The sequence below is a fragment of the Chamaea fasciata genome, unplaced genomic scaffold (genome assembly GCF_029207755.1).
Source record: "Chamaea fasciata isolate MVZ Bird 193981 ecotype frontalis unplaced genomic scaffold, bChaFas1.0.hap1 SCAF_67, whole genome shotgun sequence".
In the NCBI taxonomy this organism is placed as follows: domain Eukaryota; kingdom Metazoa; phylum Chordata; class Aves; order Passeriformes; family Sylviidae; genus Chamaea; species Chamaea fasciata.
Genome location: NW_027094152.1, coordinates 440,994 through 462,395, shown reverse-complemented (window position 1 = coordinate 462,395; position 21,402 = coordinate 440,994). Strand labels below are relative to the sequence as shown.

At 69.7% G+C, this 21,402-nt stretch overlaps 2 protein-coding genes across 2 annotated transcripts; both read right to left on the bottom strand.

The window, feature by feature from the left end:
• Positions 1 to 1,617: 1,617 nt before the first annotated feature.
• Positions 1,618 to 3,632, bottom strand: LOC136304282 (8-oxo-dGDP phosphatase NUDT18-like). The gene is made up of 3 exons (XM_066207905.1): positions 3,477 to 3,632; positions 2,780 to 2,993; positions 1,618 to 2,358 (listed from the first exon to the last, which is right to left on the bottom strand). The coding sequence occupies exons 1-3, from the start codon at positions 3,630 to 3,632 to the stop codon at positions 1,769 to 1,771; spliced, it is 960 nt and encodes a 319-aa protein (XP_066064002.1). The 3' UTR covers positions 1,618 to 1,768.
• A 2,861-nt stretch (positions 3,633 to 6,493) lies between these two features.
• LOC136304270 (lysine-specific demethylase hairless-like) lies at positions 6,494 to 18,896 on the bottom strand. The gene is given in 20 exon segments (XM_066207885.1): positions 6,494 to 6,632; positions 6,711 to 6,830; positions 6,925 to 7,092; positions 7,163 to 7,302; positions 7,380 to 7,478; positions 7,584 to 7,714; positions 7,838 to 7,913; positions 8,005 to 8,185; positions 8,317 to 8,535; positions 8,783 to 8,952; positions 9,110 to 9,159; positions 9,161 to 9,180; positions 9,309 to 9,415; positions 9,499 to 9,585; positions 9,670 to 9,813; positions 9,889 to 10,127; positions 10,540 to 10,714; positions 11,271 to 12,111; positions 12,683 to 13,543; positions 18,865 to 18,896. Coding segments are annotated over 19 exon segments (3,840 nt in total). The 5' UTR covers positions 13,493 to 13,543; positions 18,865 to 18,896; the 3' UTR covers positions 6,494 to 6,569.
• Positions 18,897 to 21,402: the final 2,506 nt, after the last annotated feature.

Here is a 21,402-nt window from a genome sequence, read left to right as displayed (position 1 = left end):
TGTCCCTGGTGGTCCTCTGACTGTCCCTGGGGGTGCCCTGGCTGTCCCTGTGGGTGTCCTGGCTGTTCCCTAGGTGTCCCTGGGGGTGCTCTGGCTGTCCCTGGGGTGCCCTGGCTGTCCCTTAGGTGTCTCTGGGGTGCCCTGGCTGTCCCCTAGGTGTCCCTGGGGGTGCCCTTGGTGTCCCTGGGGTTGCCCTGGCTGTCCCCTGGGTGTCCCTGGGGGTGCCCTTGGTGTCCCTGGGGGTGCCCTGGCTGTCCCCTAGGTTTCCCTGGGAGTGCGCTGGCTGTCCTCTAGGTGTCCCTGGGAGTGCCCTGGCTGTCCCCTAGGTGTCCCTGGGGTTCCCCTGGCTGTCCCTGGGGGTGCCCTGGCTGTCCCCTAGCTGTCCCTGCGGGTGCCCTGGCTGTCCCTGTGGGTGCCCTGGCTGTCCCCTAGGTTTCCCTGGGACCTGATGCAGCGGCTCCAGCGCGTGCCCCACGCCAGGGCCACGCTGCTCCTGGTCTACCGGCAGCTCCTGGGGCTGGTGCCGGGTGAGCAGTGAGTGCTGGGGGGGAGGGGGTGTAAAATACCCTTTTGGGAGGGTTTGCACCCCACGGACCCCTCCCCACATCGCCGGCGTCCCCGCAGGATGGATCACACGGTGCTCTTCAAGGGCGTGGTGGTGCTGGAGGAGTTCTGCAAGGAGCTGGCTGCCATCGCCCTGGTCAAGGGGCTATCCGAGGGGCCACCCTGAGCCCCTCCCCGAGCTCCCCCCTCTTCGGCCTGGCCGTGGTGGCCACTGCCCACGTTCTGGTGGCCCAGCAATCGCCAGGAGTGGCCATGGCTCCGCGGGAAGGAGCTCGCAGGAGGATGAGGAGGCGCCGAGTCCTTCCTTGTCACCTCGGCCAGCCCCGAGGTGACGCCACGTCCCTCCGTGCGGGGTGCAGAGCCGTGGGCGCTGCGGCTCCTCCTGGTTGGTGGTTCCCGCTCCCCCCGCGCTCTCGGAGCTTCCTTGAGACCCCCAAGGCCCCAGCAGGGAATTTTTTAGGCAATAATGGGATGTGTGGGGCAGTGCCCCCTGCCCCGCCCTCAGCTGCAAGGACTCGATTGTCCCCTGCCCTGGCGCTGTGGCAGGGGAAGTGTGACATGTGTGACATGTGTGTGTGTGTGACACGTGTGTGTGGTCTGGACTGTACCCCCCCAGGCCCCGCACAACCCCTCCCCGGGGTGATGGGACTCTGCTCCAATAACACTGCGACTCAGCTCCACCTCCTGTGCCCGAACACCCCAAAACCTTACTCCCTATTTCCCCCCCAAAACCCCACTCTCCATTTCCCCCCAAAACCCCTCTCCCCATTTTCCGCCATTTCCCCCAAAACCCACTCTGCATTTTCCCCCAAACCCCACTCCCTATTTCCCCTAAAAACTCCCCAAACCCCACTCTGCATTTCCCCCCACACCTCCCTCTCCATTTTCCCCAAACACGCCCGAAACCCCACTTATTTCCCCCCAAACATCCCCAGAACCCCACTCCGCATTTCCCCCAAACACCCCAAAACCCCACTCTCTATTTTTCCCCAAAACCCCACTCCCCATTTCCCCCTTATATCCCACTTCTAACCACAGCCGGGGACACGGAAGCAGCAGCAGCAGCAGCAGCCGCCGGGTTTATTCACCTACAGCACCCGCAAACCGCAGCCCCCATCCCCGCAGCACCCCGGAGGGGCTCCCCTTTCTGTCACAGCCAGCCGGCCCCGGGGCTGCGTGTCCCCACATCCAGGCTCCCCGCGCCCTAACTCCGCACGGGCACCGCGGCCCGGAGCCTCCGCAGGATGCGGCCCCGCAGCCGCTCGTCCCGCACGGGCCACCAGCGCAGCGCGGGCTCGCGGGGCTCGGGGGGCTCGTCCCGCTGGCTCCCCGGAGGGACGCTCAGCACCACGTTAAAACACATGCCGTCGGTGTCCCCGGAGTCCCCGGCTCGGTGCTGCAGCCCCAGCAGTCCCAGAGCCGCGGCTTGCGGCTCCCAGGCCAGGCAATCCCGCAGCAGGCGCAGCACGGGCGGGCGCAGCCCGGCGCGCAGCTCGGACGGGGACGTGCCGCAGGCCACCACGGGCAGGTGCGGGGTGCCGGCGGTGGCCAGCAGCAGCCACAGGTGGCCGGCGGCGTTGGAGAAGGGCAGCAGGAGGCGCAGGCAGAGCGGGGAGCAGGGCAGCTCCCGCGGCAGCGTCGGGGGGTGCGCGGGGCTCCGGCGGTAGCGGGCGGCCAGCTCCAGCACGGGCAGGATGTCCAGCGAGCGAAGGGGCAGAGAACGGGGGTCCCCGGGCCACCACGTGGCTTGGAGGGACTCGGCGTCAGCCTCCTCGAGGGTCTTCAGGGTCCCACCTGTGAGCACAGGGGTGGCCCGGAATGGGGGAGACGGTGGGATAGTGGGGGGGGGGGGGGTACTGGTGGGGCACTGGGACCCCCGAGGTGCGGCTGAGAGGGGACACTGGTGCGCCCTGCGTAGGGTTTGGGGGGGTGGTGGTGGCATCAGGGGACAGCAGTGACCTGGCACAAAAGGTGACAGGCAGGTGGGGACACTGATACCCGCCACGGGGCTGGCAGGGGACACGGATATCCATCATGGGGGTGCCACTTCCCATCACTGGAGTGGCAGAGGACACAGATCCTCACCACAGGGCTGGCAGGGCACAGGAACACCCATCATGGGCCTGGCAGGGGACAGGGAGACCCACCACGGGACCAGCTGGGGACACTCCCCCCAAGCCCCCTCGTGTCCCTCGGAGCACCCAAGGACACAAACCTGTGGCCCGGGCCAGGAAGGCGAAGCGGATCCAGGCCGGGCCCCTCTCCTCCAGCGCCAGCAGCGTCAGGGGCTCGCACTCCAGCCCCGACTCCTCCCTCACCTCCCTCCGCAGCGCCGCCACGATGCCCTCGCCGGGCTCCATGCGGCCCGCGGGCAGGTACCAGCGGCCCCGGCACTCGGGCTTGGCCTCCTGCACCAGCAGCACCGCGTCCTGCGGGGGGGGACCGCGGGGCTGGGGGGAAGGTGCCCGGACTGGGGGGACTGGGGGGAAAGGATGGCAGGACTGGGGGGACTGGGGGGAAATGGGTGCCTGGACTGGGGGGACGGAGGGGAAAAGGGTGCCTGGATTGGGGGGAAGGGATGCCTGGACTGGGAGAAGGGGTGGCTGGACTGGGGGTACTGGGGGGAAAGGGTGCCTGAACTGGGGGGCACTGGGGCAAAAGGGATGGCTGGATTTGCAGGGCACTGGGGGGAAAGGCCTGGCTGGACTGGGGGGCACTGGGGGGAACTGGGGGAATGGCCTGGCTGGACTGGGGGGCACTGGGGGAGAGTGGCCTGGCTGGACTGGGGGCACTGGGGGAGAATGGCCTGGCTGGACTGGGGGGCACTGGGGGAATGGCCTGGCTGGACTGGGGGGCACTGGGGGGAATGGCCTGGCTGGACTGGGGGGCACTGGGCCTGGGGTCTGCCTCACCTCCTGGTTGAAGAGCACGGCCAGCACGACGTAGCAAACGTTCCTGCCCAGGTGGACGGGCCTGGGGGGCGCGGGGGACCCCTCAAAAGCCGTCCCCACGTCCCAACCGCCTCCATCCAGCACCGCCTCCAGCTCCGGCACCGGCGCGTCCCCCATGGGGGCGGCGGGGGGGGGGGGGGTTCCCGCGGCAGCTGGGGACAGCAGCGGGGCCAGTTCAGGGCGTGGCGGGGTTTTGGGGGGGCGAGGGGACCCCCCAGACGTGCAGGCGAGGGGACAAAGAGCCGCGGCGCCGGGGGGGCTGCAGGGGGTGGTGAGGGAGGGGCTCCGGCGATTGTGGGGTGCACGGGGAGGGGGCCTGGGGGGTGCCGGACGAGGGGAAGGGTCTGCTGGACTGGGGGATGTGCAGGGGGGTGTAAACGGGGAGGGGTCTGCTGGGCTGGGGGGGGACGTAGCAAGGGAAGAGCTCGGTGGCTTTGGCGATGCAGGGCGGGGCGCAGAAGGGGAAGGGTCTGCTGGACTGCGGGACCCCCAGCGGGGCGTAGGTGGGAAAGGGGAAGGGGTCGCTAGGTTTGGGCAGCCGCGGGGGGCTGCGGTACGACAGGGGCTGGCTAGACTGGGGCAGGCATGGCGGGGGGGCGCAGGGCGGGAAGGGCTGGCTGGACTGCGGCGGGGGGCACAGGGGGAAGAGCTGGCAGGATTTGGGGAGCCGCGGGGGGCTGCGGTACGGGAAGGGCTGGCTGGACTGCAGGACGCACGGGAAGCTGAAGGAGGTGAAGGGCTGGCTGGACTGGAGGAAACTGGGGGGGAAAGGCTGGCCGGACTGGACGATACTGGGAGGAAAGGGGTAACTGGACTGGTGGTTACTGGGGGGAAAAGGCTGGCCGGACTGGAAGATACTGGGAGGAAAAGGCTGGCCGGACTGGAAGAGGTAGCAGGAAAAGGGGTGGCCAGACTGGGGGGCACTGGGAGGAACGGGCTGGCTGGACTGGAAGATACTGGGAGGAAAAGGCTGGCTGGACTGGGGGGCACTGGGGGGATAGGGCCGGCTGGACTGGGGGATGCCCGGGCTGGGGTAGAAGAGCTCGCTGGGCTGGGGGGTGCCGGGGGGGCTGGAGCTGGGGGGGGACTGGGGGTCCCAGGGGGGGTAGGGCTGCAGGGCGCTCTGGGGGAGGGGCTGCCCCCAGTCTGGGGGGCACGGGGGGCAGGGGGGCGAGCTGGGCTGCAGGGCGCAGTGGGGGGCTGCAGGGCCAGGGGCTTGGGGGGCTATGGAGAGGGTTTGGGGGGGCTACAAGGTGCAGTTAAGGGAGGGTTGGGGGCTGTGATAAAGGTTTGGGGTGCAGAACGGGGAGGGCTTGGGGGGGGTTACAGGGGGAGGGTTTGGGGGGCTAAAAGGTGCGGGAAGAAAATGGGTTGGGGGGCTGCAGTAAAGGAAGGGTTTGGGGGGGCTACAGGGTGCAATTAAGGGAGGGCTTGGGGGGGCTGCAGAGAGGGTTTGGGGGGTGCAATAAAGGTTGGGGGGGGGGAGATACAGGGTGCTCCAGGGAGGCTGCAATAATGATTTGGGGGGTCAGCAATGGGGGGCACGGTTTCGGGGGGCTGCAGCAAGGCTCGGGGGGGAGGGTATGCAATAAAGGTCGGGGGGCTGCACTAAGGATGGGTGGGATGCAGAAAGGCCCGGGGAGGGGCTGCAAGAAGCATCAGGAGGATGCAGGAAGGATGGAGGGGGGGGGCTGCAAGAAGGGTCGGGGGGCTGCGGGAAGCCTGGGGGAGACGCAGTAAAGGTGGGAGGGGCTGCAGTAAGAATCGGGGGGCTGCAGAAAGGGCCGGGGGGCTGCGGTGAAGCTCGGGGGGTGCGGCAGGAGGGGGGCGGGTTCCGGGGGTCTCCGGCAGCGCTCCGGGACCCCCCCCCGCCCCGCGCATGCGCCGCGCACTCACCGCGCCGGGGACTCCGCCGCGCCGGCCCCGCCCCCTTGCTCGCCTTCCATTGGCCATCCCGGCAGCGCAGCTCGCTGCTGATTGGTTGATGCTGCTGGCACTCATACTGGGCGGGACTTGGGCTTAAAGGAGCCGCGGGGGCGCGTGGCGCAGAGTTAATTACGCGGGGTTAATTAGGCGGCGCTGATTCCTCGGGGGTCATCGCGGAGTGCCCATCGCCTCTTGTTCACGGCACGGTGCGCATTGCACAGCGCCCTCTGCCCGGTGCTTATTGCCCGGTGTTAATTCATTGCCCAGCGCCCATTGCCCGGTGTTAATTAATCGCCCCGTTTTAATTGCCCGGTGGTGTTCAGTCGTTTGCCTACATCGGACACGATGGAGCAGCACCCTGGGTCCCCCAGCCTCTGGGCAGCGCCATCCAGCTGTTCCCAGCTGTGCGTGAGGCCCCCGGGGCCGAGCCCGAGCCCGGGCAAAACTCATCCCACCGGTGGCACGTGGTCTGGACTGTGCCACGCTGCCAGCCCCCGGCTGTGCCACCTCGCCCCACCCCGGGACACCGGAGCATCCCTGACCCCATGAGATGAACGGAGACCATCCCTGACCATGATGGGATGGAGGGGGGATGGAGGAAAATGACCCCTGACCCCAATGGGATGGAGGGGGGATGCGGGTGATGCCTCCAGAGCATCCCTGACCCTGATGGAATGGAAGGAGGATGAAGGGAGACCATCCCTGACGCCAGTGGGATGAAGAGGGGGTGAAGGGAGACCACCCTGTACCCAGCTGTGATGAAGGGAGACACTGAGATGGGTGCTGGTGCTGCCACTGGAGCACCTCTGACCCCAAAGGGATGAAGAGAAAGTGAAGGGAGACCACCCTCAACCCCGATGGGATGGAGAAGGATGAAGGGAGACCACCCCTTATCCCGATGGGATGGCGGGGGGACATAAAAGGAGACACCGAACTGGGTGCTGGTGCTGCCAGCGGCCCCGGCACGCTCTGGACACTTTATTCCTCCTGCCCCGAGCACCCCCGGGAGCTCTCGGAGCAAAGCCCCGAGCCGAAGGCGCCGGGTCCCGGCTCCCCGCGGTGTCCTGGCCGTGGCCGTGACCGTGACCGTGACCGAGGGTCTCTCTGTCCTCCCGTCGTGCCGTGGCCTCACTTGCAGCCCCGAAGGACCCCCAGGGCGTCCCGCACGGCGGCCAAGATCATCCCGTCCAGCTGCCAGGGCACAAAGAGGGGGCTCAGCACGGCTCACCCCCAGCCCGGCACCCCCCAAATCCCCGCCAGAACACCCACCTGGGCGTGGAGCCGGCACGGGGTGGCGGCGGGGTCGGAGCCGAGGTCCCGGAGGCGGACGGCGCTCTCCGGGGACAGGAATTGCTGCTCCACGCTGATGGTGCCGCTGAGGCTCTGCACCTGCGCGGGCACATCGGGGGTTCGCCGTGCCTCAGTTTCCTCCAGTTGGGGGGGTTGGCACAGGCTCTCGGGGAGGGGTTCAAGGCCAACCTACCTGGTGGGGAGCCCCGGCGGGGACCAGCACGGCGTCCCCCGGCAGCTGGAGGAGGCTCCAGCCGCTCACCCCGCACTCGTCCCGCAGCCGCCGCCGCAGGGCGGGGTCCAGGTAGCGGCCGGGGGGCTCCGCCGTGGCCGCCCCCTCCTGCCCCGGCTCCTCGGATGCCTGTGGGGTGCCAGGGGTGAGCGGAGCCGGGGGCTGCAGCGGGGCCGGGGGTGGTGGTGGCGGCACCCACCTTCCGCAGGAAATCCCGGATCCGCCCCGCGTCCTCGGCACGGAAAATGTGCCAGAGAGCCCCCCCGGGCCGGCCGCCGCCCCGGAGCCGCTCCCGCAGCGCCGCGTCCAGCTCGTCCACGTCCCCCGGCTGGAGCACCTCTGCGGGCACAGAGGGGTCAGGGGGGACGCTGGGCGGGGAGTCGGGATGGGGGGGGTCCCCCACTCCGCCTCCGTACCCCGCGGTGCCGGCGCTGCGTGGGCCAGGACGCTGAGGGAGTCCGCCGCTTCCACCGTCAGGTTTTTGGTCCCGAAGTTCCGCTCCTGCGGACGCACACCTGGGAGCGGGGCATCAGCGCACATCGGGCATCAGCGTGGGCGCGGGGAGCCGGGTGCCCCCCAAAGCCCGGATCCCCAAAAGAAAGCCCCGGCACCGCACTCACCGTAGGCCACTCGGAGGCGCGGGCGCAGCCAGCGCCGGCCCCGCTGGCCCCGCAGGTAGGTGGCCAAGTTGAGGCGGCCGCTGGCCCCGCAGTACTCGGGCAGGGGCAGGCTGGCCCGCAGGTTGGTGGCCCTGTGGCACAGCGGGGTGTGGTGACACTCAGGACCTCCCCCCAAACGCCACTGAGCCCCGCTGGCCCAGCCCTGGCGTGGGGAGGGGACATGGGGGGTGATGCCACCCTGTGCTGTCACCTACCGGCTCAGCTCCGTGTCCCCAAGGCCACGCTCCAGCTTCAGCAGGTCCCCGCTGCTCTGTTCCTGCTGCGGGGGTGCTGCGGGAGGGACCCCGGTGTCACACCAGGGGTGGAGCTCCCCTCACCCCAAAATCAGACCGGGGACCCCACAGGTTCCTCATCCCCTCACCTGTGCTGGTGGCAAAGCCGTCCCAAAACTTCCGGCTGCTCATCCGGACCCGGCTCCACGGCGCCCGCAGGTTCACCGCCTCCACCTCCTCTTCCTCCTCTTCCTCCACTGAGGGCTGGAAGGATTCGGGCGCCCACAGCCGCCCCTCCAGCCTCTTCTGCAGCCCTGAAACCAGCACGGGCTGCCGAGGCAGGGGGGCTCAGTGGGGTCGGGGAAAAGCCAGGGGGCTCCCGGGTGTCACCCCACACCCAGGGCCGGGCTGGGGGGCTCCCGGGTGTCACCCCACACCCAGGGCCGGCCTGGGGGGCTCACCTGGCCCTGCCTCCAGTGCTCCTGGAACAGTTTGTAGTTACTGGCGTGGCCGGGGTCGTGCAGCCAGAGCAGCCCGCTGGGGGCCAGGGTGCAGTGGGATGCAGGGGGGTCCAGGGGGGAGCTGGGGGGGCTCAGCTCGGCCCCCGCCTGCCTCTCCTGGATCTTCCTCTCCACCACGTGGGCGATGATGCTGTCCAGGATGCTGGTCAGGCGATTGTCCTGGAGACGAGGCGGGGGACGCAATTGGGGAGCCCCTCAGCCCATGCTGAACCCTCGCCAGCCCCATCAGAGCGAGGCGAGCAGTAGGGGACAGGGGAGACAGCAGGGGACACAGGGTGGGCAGCAGGGGACAGGGAGGGCAGCAGGGGACACAGGGTGGGCAGCAGGGGACACAGGGTGGGCAGCAGGGGACACAGGGGTGGGCACAGGGGACAGAGGGTGGACAGCAGGAGACAGGGTGACTCACGCTGGGCAGGGCAGGCGCCACGGGGGCGAAGGCCATGCGCACGCCGTCCTGCCCCAGGCACAGCTTCACGGCGGTGGAGGCCAGCAGGTCGCAGAGGGTGGTGGTGGTCTGCACGGGCCCCCCCCGCGCCGGGGGCTGCCCCGGGGACGGCGGCCCCTCCTCGGGGCTCTCTGCTCAGGGGAGAGAACACGCTCAGGGTTGCCCACACCCTCCTCTGCGTGTCACCCCCCCCAGGCGGCACCCCAAAAAAGGGGGACGGGGTGCAGCATCCCTGACCCCCCCGGAGCGGGGCCGTGCCCGCGGCGGGGGGGTCGCAGCCGGCCCTACCTTCCTTGATGGGTCGGGCGGGGTCGGCTGGGCCGTTGCTGCGGGGGGGGCACCGCGGCCCCCGGCGGCTCCTGCAACAGCCCGGGGCAGGATTGGGTGGGGATCCCGGCAGGATCCCGCCCCCCAGACACGCCCTGTGCGGGGCTTGGGGTGCACCTGCCCCCCCTTTTTCCCCAGCATCCACAGCCCCCCCCCGTACCTGCCTGCCCGGGGGCTCCTCCAGGCTCCCCTCCCCGCAGGGACAGCGAGACTCGATGCCAAACTTGTCCCTGACCTCGTGCAGGAGCTTCCAGAGCCGGGTCAGGACTGGGGACAGACGGAGACAGGGGTGTCACCCCCCCCCAGCAGCGGCCAAAGGGGGAGTTCTGGGGGCTGGGGGACACACTCACCACAGGTGGGGACGAACTGCGTGGGGACCAGGGGTGACACGGGGTGGTCCCGCCCGGGGGTGCACTCAGGTGACAGCGCAGGACCCTCTGTGTCAGAGAGAGGGTGAGTTTGTCCCCACTGAGCCCCCCCATGGCTGACACCCCCTCTGCCACCCCTCCCTGTCCCCATACCGCTGTCCTCCCTTCTGCTGCGGTGGCAGTCGGGGCACAGCTGGAAGCCACATCTGGCGCAGCTCCAGTGGGAGTTGAAGAAGCCACGCTGGCAGGAGTCACAGAGCTGGGGCGCTCCTTCCCCCCGCCTCCAGCCCGTCACCCCTGCGGGAAACAGAACTTCAGCCTCTGCGTGTCCCCAGTGTCGCCAGTGTCACCCCCGCCCTGGTCCCTGCTTACCCTGGGGCCCGCCGGGGGCTCCCGGCCACGTGTCCCTGTCCCTGCGGATGGCGGCGCAGAAAGGGTCCCCCAGGACCCCCAGCAGGTATTTGGCCAGGCAGAGGCTGCTCCCCACATTCCTGCCCCCCAAATTCCTGCCCCCCGGATCGGGGCCGGCCGCTTCCAGCAGCTCCCCCTCGGCCTCCCCCAGGGTGCAGAGGCCGTCGACGCTCAGGTCCCCGTTGTCACCCAGGGCGAACCTGCGGGGAGAGAGGGGACAGAGTGAGGGCACTCAAAAAGGGGTGGTGGGACAGGTGAAAAATTGGGGTGGTGGGAGAGGAGGATGGAAAGGGGCGGGATGCTCAAAACGAGGTGAGGGGGTTCCCGAAAGCGAGGTGAGAGGAGAGGATGCTCCAAAACAGGGTGATGGGACAGGGTGTTCTGAGGTGGGGTGACAGAGAGGACGTCCCAAGGAGGGGTGGCAGGAAGGGGTGCTCTGGAAAGGAGACGCTCGGGAGTGGGGAAATACTCAGAGTGGGGAAATACAGGAAGGAAACACTCTGAAATGGGGTGGCAGAAGGGGACAGCCCAAAGCGGGGCGACAGAAAGGGATTTTCCAAAGAAGGGGATGCTCCACTGCCCACCCCCCTGACACGTTCCTGCTGAGCTCACCTGCGGAAGTGCATCAGCCTGCAGGTGCTCTCGGGGGGCTCCTCCTCATCCTCCTCTCCCCCGGGGTCACCCCCGGCGCGGGGGGCGCAGGCATGGCAGCGGGGGATGCTGGGGGGCAGCGCCGTGCAGGGCAGGCTCTGCAGGCACCACGGCTCCCCCGCACGCCTCGGCGGCTCTGGGGACACGGGCACTGCTTGGGGACACTGCAGAGCCCCAGCCACAGCAGCTGGGAGGGACTGGAAGTGCCCAAGGCCAGGTTGGAGCAACCCGGGATGGCAGCAGGTGTCCCTGCCCATGGCACGGGGTTGGCACTGATGGGTTTTCTTGTCCCTTCCAACCCGAACCATCCCGGGATTGTGGGATCCTGTGACTGGCACGCTGTGGCGGGGGCTGGAAACTGGGCCAGAAAGTAGGGCTGGAAAGTAGGGCTAGAGCTCCGCACAGGTCACGGCCGGGATGCCAACACCACCCCGGGGAGTCACCGACCCGGCCACCGCACTTCCAACCCCCGGCAGTCCCACCCCAGGGTGCCGCGCTGTCCCCAAAGGGACATTTCGATCCGTGCCAGGCGTGGTCACGCCGGGAAAACCCCAGCGCAGCAGGTTCCGCTGCCCACACGTGTTCCCAGCTCGTGCCGTGGGCGCCGGCAACCGGGATGCAAAATTCCCTCGGGATCAGGCGCTGCCCCCGCCCTCTCCCCCGGCCCCGCTGCGCATCCTGAGCATCCTCACCTCCGTCTCCCAGCTCCATCCTCCTCTCCTCGGCGTCCCCCGCGCTCTCCGCGCCGTCCCCCGGGCACGCCGTGGCCTTGCTGCCCCTCTTGGCCGCCCCGGCGCCCTCGGCGGCAGCTCGGGGACCCTCGGCGGTGCCGTGGGGGCGTTTGGCCGAGCGCTTTCCCTCCCCGGGGGGCTCGGGACCCCCATCCCGCCGGGAAACTTTGGAGCGAGGCAGCGACTGCTCCGAGTGCCGCGTCAGCCACGTCTTCTTCAGCTTGGTGTGGTTGCTGGGGGGGCACGGGAAACGGCCCCCGGCCATGCCCAGGGTGGGCTCGAAGGGGTTGGGCGCCCCGCAGGCCACCCCCAGGCACCCATCGCAGCCCGGGGTGGGGCACAGACAGGCCGGAGGGGGCTCCGGCTTGGCGAGAGCCGCGGGGTAGTGCCCGTCCGCCAGCAGAGGCGAGGGATTGGGGTCGGGGGGCGAGGCGGGCTGGGCGCTTTGGTAGCCCAGGCGCTCATCTTTGGGCTCCGAGGGCCGGCCGGGCCCCGTGTCCACGCAAAACTCGGCGCCGTGGGGCTGTGAGCCCACCCAGGGCCCACCGCAGCCCCCCGAGCCGGGCTGCAGGAGGAAGAGAGGGTGGCTGGCGCTGGAGGGAGGCGTGCGGGGTTGGGGAGCGGGCACCGCCGAGCTGCCCCCCGCCCGGCCGTGCCTCCACGGGGCTCCCGGCAGCTCCGGCACCGCCGGCTCCCCCTCCCCGTCTCTGTCCTGCCCCGCTTGGCTCTTGCCCAGCAGCTGCGACGCCGCGTGGTTCTTGCTCGAGGGGTGGAACGCGGCTTCTTTCTTGGCGTAAAACTCCTGGAAGGGGGCAGAGGGGCCGGTGTCACCCCGGGTGTCACCCGCCCGCCCCGCTCCTGTCGCCCACATCCCTGCGAGGGGGCGACGGGGAGCATTCCGTTCTCCTGCCTCAGTTTCCCCACCCCGCTGCCAGGCTGGACAGCCGCCCGGTGCCACCCAGTGCCCGGTGCCGGGTTCTGGGGTGCCCGTGTCCCCCCGCTGCCAGCGTGGGAAAGGAATGGGGAGCCGCAGCGGCGCGGGGTGCGACGGGCGCGCCCAGGGCTGGCAACGCTGCCTCCCGCCGCCCCCGTGCCGCGGCTCCCGCCGCCGTGACTCAGCCCGGGGGTGGTGGCATCACCCGCAGGGACACCGCTGGAGCGCGGCGTCACCCCGGCGGCTCGCTGTCATCAGCGCTCGGGTGGGCTGGGACCCCCGTGCGGGGCTGTAGGGGGGAGCTGTGCCCCCTCCGGGGCGCTGCCAGGCCGGTGCCACCATCGCCTTTCTCAACCCGCCGCGTTCAGGTGAGGGAGGAGCCGCTGTCACCTCCGGGACCCCCGAGCATCTTCCCCGGAGCCTCTCCGAGACGTCCTACCTTGTTCCCTGAGCTGGGGCAGTCGTCGAAGGGGGTCAGGGCCGCCTTGCACCTCGGCGGGACCCCCAGGTAGAGGGGCTGTGCCCAGTGGGGCGCGTAGGAGCCCAGCCGCCAGTCCACGCCGGGGAACAGCCCGTCACCCACCGGCCCCGGCCCCTCCGGCCCCGCGCCGCCGAACGGGGGCTCGGCCGGGGGCCCGGCGGGCAGCAGCGAGGACAGCAGGAAGGGGCTGTGCTTGGCCTCCACGAGGAAGGGGCAGTGGCGGAAAGCCGGGGGCTCTCCGGCCGCGTCCCCCGCCGCGCTGCGGGCTTTGCCGGCGGTGCCGGGGCGCGGCGTGTCCAACCCCGGCACGGGCAGCGGGTGGCGGTGGTACGCGTGGCTGTAAAGGGCCAGAGGGGCCAGCACGGCCTCGGCCCAGCGCGGCCCCGGGCGCTCCTTGCAGGGCTCCCCCCAGCCCGCCTTGGGCTGCCCGTTGCGGGGGGGCAGCAGCGGGGGGACCTCGGCTCCGTCCTTGGGGCGGCACAGGGCATCCCGCAGGCACGGCGGGGCCGGTGGGTAGGGACAGCCCAGGCGGCCACCGGCCACCTCCCGGACGGGTCCCAAACATCCCTCGGAGCCCCTCCAGGGACATCCTTTCTCCATGCCGTAGCTCAGCTTGCCGGGCTCGGGGTAAGCCGGGAGTCCCAGCTCGGCAGCGGCGCTTCGGGATAAAACCATCCCGCTGCTCTCCATGCCCCGGGAGTCCTGCGCTGCCTCCGCGGCTCTTCTCCACCGCGCCGGCGTCTCGCCCATCCTCGCGTCGCTGGCCATGCTGCTCCCACACTCATGTGGTGCTCAGCGCCGCCCCGGGCAGGCCGGATCCTGCGGGCAGGGAGAGGGGACATCAGTGGGGAAACAGCACCCAGGGAAACAGTGGGGAAACAGCTGCCCCTGCCAGGGCAGCGCTGCGGGGAAACTGAGGCACGGGGATGCTCGAGGGTGTTGCTGACTTCAACCCCCCAGCTCCGTCCTGCCGTGTTTGCTGGGGGGCTCCCCGGCATGGCCAGGGGGGATCCCCGGCTGCCGTGCCCCGCGGCGCGCATCGGGACACACGATCCGGGCGGACACGTGTGTGGGGCGTGTGTCCCCGGTGCCATCCCATCCCTCCTGCGCCCATCCCGACGGGGCTGGCGGCCGGGACGCACCTCGCGCCCACCACCGGTTCCTCCGCACCCAGCCTGGCCCCGCGCCCGGCCGCTGGCACCCAGCGTGGGGAGGCCGTGCCCCGCGCAGGTATTTGCCTCCGGCCAGGGCTGGGCTGCGCTTCCCAGGAGGGCTTCCAGCGAGGGGGGAGCTCCCCGCTCGCAGGGGCCCCTCCTGGGAGAAATGCCTCGGGGGGATTTGTAGGATTAACCCTCCTCCGGGGACCCGGGCCACACGCAGACGCGGGGTGCGGAGCCAGACCTGGCAGCGCCGGAGGTCGCGTCACTTCCCCGTGTCCACCCCCCCAGCCCGCCCTGGCCGGGAGCTGGAGCGGCCGAGGGGGACAGAGCCGAGGTCACCGAGCTCCCGGCGCTGCTGCGGGGTGGGACCGAGCGGCCCCGAGGGCCGGGACGGGGACAGGAGCAGGGTGTCCCCAGAGCCGCCGGTTCCTGTCACATCCTTTTCCCAGAGAGGGCAAAGTCCTCATTCCCACGGTGCTCGGGAAGCATCCCGGGGCACCCTGGGGCACAGGGACACCCTGGGGACACCCTGGGGACATCCAGCCCATCCCTCCAGGGCTCAGGACCCAGCCGGGGTCTCCAATCCAGCCCCATTTCAGGGAGTTCTCCAGCACAGCCCCCCAGTGCCCCCGAGCCACCCCATCACCTGCCGTTCCCGCGGTCCCCCCAGCTGCCCCAGGGTGACATTGTCCCCCGCCCTTCACCCCACCCGGAGCACACGGGGCTGGTCCCGCTGCTCGGCCAGCATCCCCACTGCCCCCACAGCTACCTGGAGGGTCCATCAGGGACCCCAGTGCCAAAGACGAGCGGGGGTCTCCGCCGGTGACACCGGGGGTCCCGGAGAGGCGGAGCCGGGCGGGGGGACCACCTAAACCCACAGGCTGAAGGGGTCCGGCTCCGGGATCTGGAGGAGGCAGAAAGCCGCCCGGGCGGCCCTGGGGATGTTCTTCTCCTCGTGCTGGAGTTGCAGTTTTTGATCCATTGGCTTGGGAGGCTCCGTGCTCCTCCTGCCTATTGTCCTACGAGCTGGGGGTCCCGGCGGACTGGGATTCGGGGACGGGGGTGCCCAGGGAGCAGCGGCAGCACCAGCGGGACCTTTCCCCCGGCTTCTAGGCAGCCTTGAGCATCGTGGGGCGCTGACGGCGGGACAAGGCGGTGGCGGCGGCTCTGCTCCCGGCGAGCGTGCAGCCTCCGCCGGCTCCGGCAGCGACTGGGGCGGGCGGGGAGCGATGCTGGGGCTGCTGACGCCCGGGAACCGGGAATCGGCGCGGTGCCGGCGGTGCCGCCCAGCCCCGGGGGCACCGGCGGCGGTGCCAAGGCGGGCAGGTGTGCTCTGCCCCGTGCGGGTGAAGAAAGCGCCTTTTGTTCGCCAAGGCCGCCCCGTCACCAATGAAAGGCTGCAGCCGCCCGCTCCGGGCCAAACTGGAATGGGAGAAACACGGGGATGGGCCAAAAGTCCCTGTCCCAGTGCTGGGGGCATGTCCCAGCGTGGAGCGTGTGGCCATCCTACGGGGTGTGAGTCCCTAGGACCCCAAACCCCTTCGGCTTTGGCCAAAGGTTACAGATCTGGCCTCAAGTCATGGTCCAGAGCTGTGTCCATCCTTCCTCCTGCTGCCTGGGAGGAAGGCAGAGCTCCTCTGCCTCACTGCAGGCCCCGCAGCAGGCAGGGGGAAGAGCAGGGTGTGCTCCAAGGGCTGCAGAGAGGTCTTGTGGAGCACGGGGATGCTGTGGCAGCATCCTGATGGTGCCAGCCTGGCCAGGGGTGAGGAGGGAGTGCCTGGGGCCACTTGTCCCTGCCCTGCAGCCCACCGGGATCACACCCGTGCCAGATGTGCCCACCAGGATCACACCCGTGCCAGATGTGCTCACCAGAGTCACACAGATCACAGAGTCACACAGCTGTGCCCTGCAGCCCACCAGGATCACACCTGTGCCACCTGTGCCCACCAGGGTCACACAGATCCCAGCTGTGCCCACCAGGGTCACAGGAATCCCAGCCATGCTCTACAGCCCACCAGGCAAAGCCAGGACCTTGTGGGCTCCCCCCACACTGTCCCCAAACCCCAGGACCCCCAGCACCAGCACACCCCAACCCTAAACCCACAAGCCCTGGAGAGTCAGGAGCACCCCAGGGGGGTCTCCCAGATGAAGTCCCCCGCTCCCGGGCTGCTGGGGAGGTGGAGCTGATGCCGGCAGCGCCGTGTGGCTTTATGTAACCCGCGTGTGTCCCCGGGACGTGCCCGCCTTACATAAACCGCGTCCCTGGGCACGGCTGTCCCGGCACGGCTCGGCACGGCTCGGCGGGAGGGCTGGGGGCACGGGACAAGGGGTGAGGGCAGGCCAGGGCCCTCGGGAGCCCAGGAACGCCGCGAAGAGCCGAGCACGGGCTGCCTCCGGCTCAGCGGCTTCCTTGCGGTCTGGTCCCGCCGGGAGCCGGCAGCGCGGCTTAACCCTTGCCGGGCACGGCTCGGAGGGGCGCCGGGGTTCGCTCGGCCGTGCCAGGTGGGCACGTCCCGCGGCCAAAGTGGGGCAAGGCAGCGTGGAACCGCTCCCTGCCGAGCCCTGCTGGCCCAGGAGGGGGGGGTTTGGGGGGCCGCGGCGCCCGGGCGCTGCTCGCTGCACCCAGTGGGTGCCAGGGAACAGGGAGGGGACCCAGACAGGGCTCGGGGCGAGGGAGAGCCCGCGCCTGCCTGCGATGAGAAGGTGCTGAAAGACGAACTCTTCCCGTTCCCTCCCTCCGTGCCTCAGGAATGAGGGATCCGGAAGGGCTGGGACGGGGCTGGCGGGCGGGGGGGGACCCCCAGGGAAGGGTCAGCAGCGTCCTGGCGTGGCCGGGTGGGTCTGGGGGGTGCCCGGGGGGTTCAGGAATGTCGTGAGGGAGGGGACGGAGTGGTGGGCAGGGAGAGACGGACGCACCACGGCCGAAAACCCCGGGGAGGGTCCGTGGCAGCCATTGCTGGGGCAAGGAGCGGGGGGATGATGGAGGGACAACGGGGAATTTCCCACCATGCACCGGGGCAACATCCCTGGGCACTGTCCCCTCCCCACGCCACGCTGCCCTCCGAGTGCCGGGGAGCCTGAGGCCCTGCTGGAGCCTCCCCAGGGCCAGCACTGTCCCCACGGGGTGGCCACGCTGTGGGACGCTCTGCTGGGGCTCAGCCGCTGTCCCCTCATCCCAGGATCAGATCCCTGCCTGTCCCCACAGCCCCAGCCTCTGGCCTCCACTCCCTGCCTGTCCCAGCACGACCCACAGAGGGTCCCCAGGGTGAACCGGGGGGTCCCAGGCTGGGTTTGAAGTTCCGCCAGCTCGGGGGGATAACCCCCGAGGGGCGTTCTGCCTTGGGGGCTTGGCACAGAGCTCCAAAATCCTCGTTTTTCCCCCAAATTAGAGGACGGCAACACCCAGGAGCCAAGCACCGGCCACGGGAGGCTGGAAACATCCGAATTGGGAACTTTGGCAACCCCACCCCACAGCACTGGGGGGACCCTGTGGGGACAGGTACACTGTCCCCTCGATGTCCTCTGAGATGCTTCGGGACAGGGAATTCCCAGAACGATCCAGCACTGAGGGAGGGGATGGATGAGGGTCCTGGCATCCCAAAACCTCTCTGCTGATGTCCCAGCAGCCCAGGATCCTGCCAGCCCTCTCCCGGTGCCCACAGCACCTCCCTGGACCGGGGCACCTCCAGCCCCGCCAGGATCGGGCTCCGCACCCCCAGACCCACAAACCACCTGGGGAAGAACCCAAAATCCAGTTTTTTCCTCATGCAAAATGGATCCCCGCTCCGGCTTGCCCGGAGTCCACTGTGCATACACAGAACCTCAGCCCTTCCTCTTCCTCCTCCTCCTTCTTCCTCCTCCCAGCCCCGGCACAGAGCCCGGCACGCACCTACCTGCCTCCACCGCGGCGCAGGTGAGGAAGCTGAGGGCGCAGGCAGAGGAAGCAGTGCCGTTCCCTCCCCCGTGCCCAGCACCGGGCGCGATGGCCGCGAGAGCTTTTGTTAATCTGCACCCGGCGCTTAAATTTAAAAAAAAAAAAAAAGAAAAAGAAAAAAAAGAAAAAGAAAAAAAAAAAAGTAAAAAAACACCCCACGTCAAACCTTCAGGAGTCTGGAGGCTGCGGCGGAGCGGAGGGCACGGGAGGACACTCACTCCCACACGAGCAGCTTTCTGGGAATTAGGGCCACAGCCCAACTGCTCTGGCAGCCTGCGCTCCCCTCCAGCCCCGGCTGCCGGTACGGCGGGGCCTGGGCAACCTCCCCGGCTGCCGGTCCCGATCCCGGACAGCCTCCCCGGCCCCGCCGCCGCCGCAGGGTCGGACACTTCTCCCGGCCCTAATCTCCCGCTTTTTCCCGGGGAGGTGAGTAAGCATCGCTAATCCCGCTCGCTTCGCCGCCGGGCACGGACGAGCCGCCCCCCGCTCCCCCCGGGCTGGGGCTGCTCCCCGACACCCCCGACTCGCCCTGCCCGGCCCGGCTCGCCCCTTCCCCGGGCGCCGCACGCCCTCAAGGTGAAGCTCGGCGCGCACGGAGCGAGAAGAAGCGGCGGCTCGTCCCCGTCACAGCGCACCGCGGGATGTCGCAGCCGACCCACCTTTGTCCCCCATGTCGCTGTGCCAGCCCCGCGCGCCGCCGGGGGATGCCGGGGGGGGGACCCGGAGGTGATGGAGGCTGCCGGATGCTGCCGCCGTCCCCGCATCCCTCCTTCCCGCCCCGGGGGGGGAGGACGAGCCGTCCCGGCCAGCTCCGGTGCGGGGGCACGGTGCCCGTCCTGTGCCACCCCCTGTCGCCCCCCCCCTCCACGTGCCCGGGACTCCTGTTTACCCAGCGCCAGGAACCGGCTTCAAATACCTTGATGTAATTAAAAGCTCACCCCGGGGCCAAGGGCTTAGGATGGCAGCCAGGGACACGGGCAGCCCGCTGCCACCTGCGTGTGGCACAGGCAGGGCTGGCAGCTGCCCGCGCTTCTGGCAGCACCTACCTGGCAGCGGCCGGGGGCTCCTGCCCTCAGCCCGGGCCTCTCCGGTGTCCCCCCCGCGCTCCCGGGGTGCCGCGGTGACAGGCAGGTGACGCGGCGACACGGGACAGGAGCGACGGGCAGCCCCGCTGCTCGCTGCCTCGGTTTCCCTTTGGCGGCTGGAGATGTCGTGCCTCAGTTTCCCCCGGTGGCCGGAGCTCCCCGCCAGCCTCGTGGGGGGGAGTGTGGTCCCCCCAAAATCCTCAGCCCCAACGCCCGTGGTGTCAGGGCAGGGACACGCAGCCGGAGCCTTCCTCGGTGCCAGCGCGGGCTGGCTGGGGACAGACGGGTCCCCGGGGGGACAGGCGGCTGCGGGGAGGAGGGGGGAGATGCAGCAGCGTTCCTTCAGCTGTGTCCTCCCACACTCCCGTCACCTCGAACGCCCTTCTCCCGACCCCTCCCGCCACCGCCACGCTTCCCACCCGTCATCCTCTTCCTCGCCATCCTCCTCCTCCTCCTCCTCATCCTCACCAGCGGCTCACCGGCAGCCTGGGGCGGGGGGGGGGGGGGCATGTGCGCACTTGAGGACAGTATGAGGGCGCAGCGGGGGCCCCCCCAGAAGGAGGAGGGGGGGTCTCACCTGCACGGCAGCGCCGGGGAGGGAGCGCGGGGGGGGTCTCATCCCCCCTCACCCCGCCCTCCCTGCCCTCTGCGGCGGGAGGCAGCTGAGAGCTCCCGGGGCTGCCAGAAAAGAGGCTGCGTTTAAACAACAGACATAATTATGCTTTTGATACCGTCTGCTAAAAATACTGCGCGGTGCCGCGCGGGGAGCCATGTGTGCGCGGCCTCACATGGCTCCCGCCCCGAACAGCTGACTCAGGCGGCGGCCACCGGCAAGGGACAGCCATGGGGGGACCGGGGGGGGTCACACCCTCACCGGGAGCCCCCAAAAAGCCGGTTTGAGGGGAGCCCAGCAAGAGCATCCCACCGCAAAGGCAGCGGGTCGGTGCAGTGGGGTGAAACGAGCTGGGGATGGGGCAGGGAAGAAGGAGGAGGGGGGGTGCAGGAGCCTGGATGTCACTCGGTGTCACCAGGGTGGGTTTGAGGGGGGTCGGTCTGCTGCCGGCCCCGACAGCAGCTCGGGGGGCTGCGGGGAGAGAGGAGGATGAGATAGAATCATCATCGGGGAGGTAAAATCCCCTTCAGGAGTAACCCCAAATTTCCCTGACCCTGCACTGCCCGGGGAGGGGACAGCGGTGGGTGACACCCCCGCGGTGCCCGGCCACGGCATTCCCGGGCACCAGGGACAGGCAGTGCCTGGCCCGGGGACACCACGGGCCGGGGTTGGCATCGCAGCATCAGCCGTGTCCCTGTCAGCTGAGAGAGGGAGCAGCCCTGCGTCACCCGGGCCCTGCCAGCTCCCGAGGGTGGCAGGCAGGGAGCCATCCCCTGTGTCCTGTCCCTCCATCCCTTGTCCCCCAGGGCCCTCTGCAGCTCTCCCGGAGCCCCTTTAGGCTCTGGAAGGGGCTCTGAGCTCTCCATGGGGCTTTCCCTTCTCCAGGTGAGCGTCCCCAGCTCTCCTAACCTGGCTCCAGGTATGGAGCATCTCCGTGGCCTCCTCTGGACTTTCCCCAGCGGCTCCACGTCCCTCTGATATTGGGAACCCCCGAGCTGGGGTCTCACCTGAGTGGAGCAGAGGGGGCTCTGCTCCCTGAATCCCCTCCCTGAACCCGCAGCTCCTGAGCCCCCTCGGTGATATCACCCCCCAGCTCCACTGTCCCCCCAGCCCAGTGACCCCCGGGGGTCCCCAGAGCGGTGCCAGCCGGGGCTCAGCCTGGCAGCCCCTCCCCGGAGGGGACCATGGCAGCGGGCGAGCTCAGGTCAGGCGCTTAAACTGACGTGCTGGGGCGGTGCCAGGCGAGCCGGGGGGGATTAGGGCTTTGCTGATGCAGCCTGGCACTGGCCCGTGCGCTGACACAGCTGGGATCAGCGCTGGCACCGCCGGAGCTGCCTCAGCCCTGGGGGGACGGCCTGTGCCACCCCACCCGCCTCCTGCCCCCTCCTTGGGTTCCAGCCCCTGGGGGACACGCGGATTGACCGAAGCAGGACACCAAAACTCCTTGTTCCTTTCCAGGACCCCGCATTTCCCCCCGCTCCATGGAAGGCGCTGCTGTCGTGCCTCAGTTTCCCCAAGCCGGGAATCCCCGACCCCGCACCCTGGGGATGCGACACTGAGGCTCCAACGCCGCTGCCCCCCTCTCTTAGCACACCTGGGCGTACCCCAACACGGAAGGACCCCCTCTTTGACCCCCGGGTCACTCCGGCAGCCTCCCCCGGGGCCGTATCCTTGGAGGAACCGCGCTCCCTAAGCGGCTTTAGGGGGATTACAGGCAGCCCCCTGGCCCTCGCTGTCCCCACCCAGCCTTCCTTCTCCGCTGCTTTAAGTAATCGTCTCCCAGGCAGTTTTACGGGGCTAATCCAGCCACCTCCACCTAATCTGCTCCAACACCCCTGCCTGCCCCGGGCCGCCCCGCAGAGCCCGGCCCGGCCCGGGCCCCGACG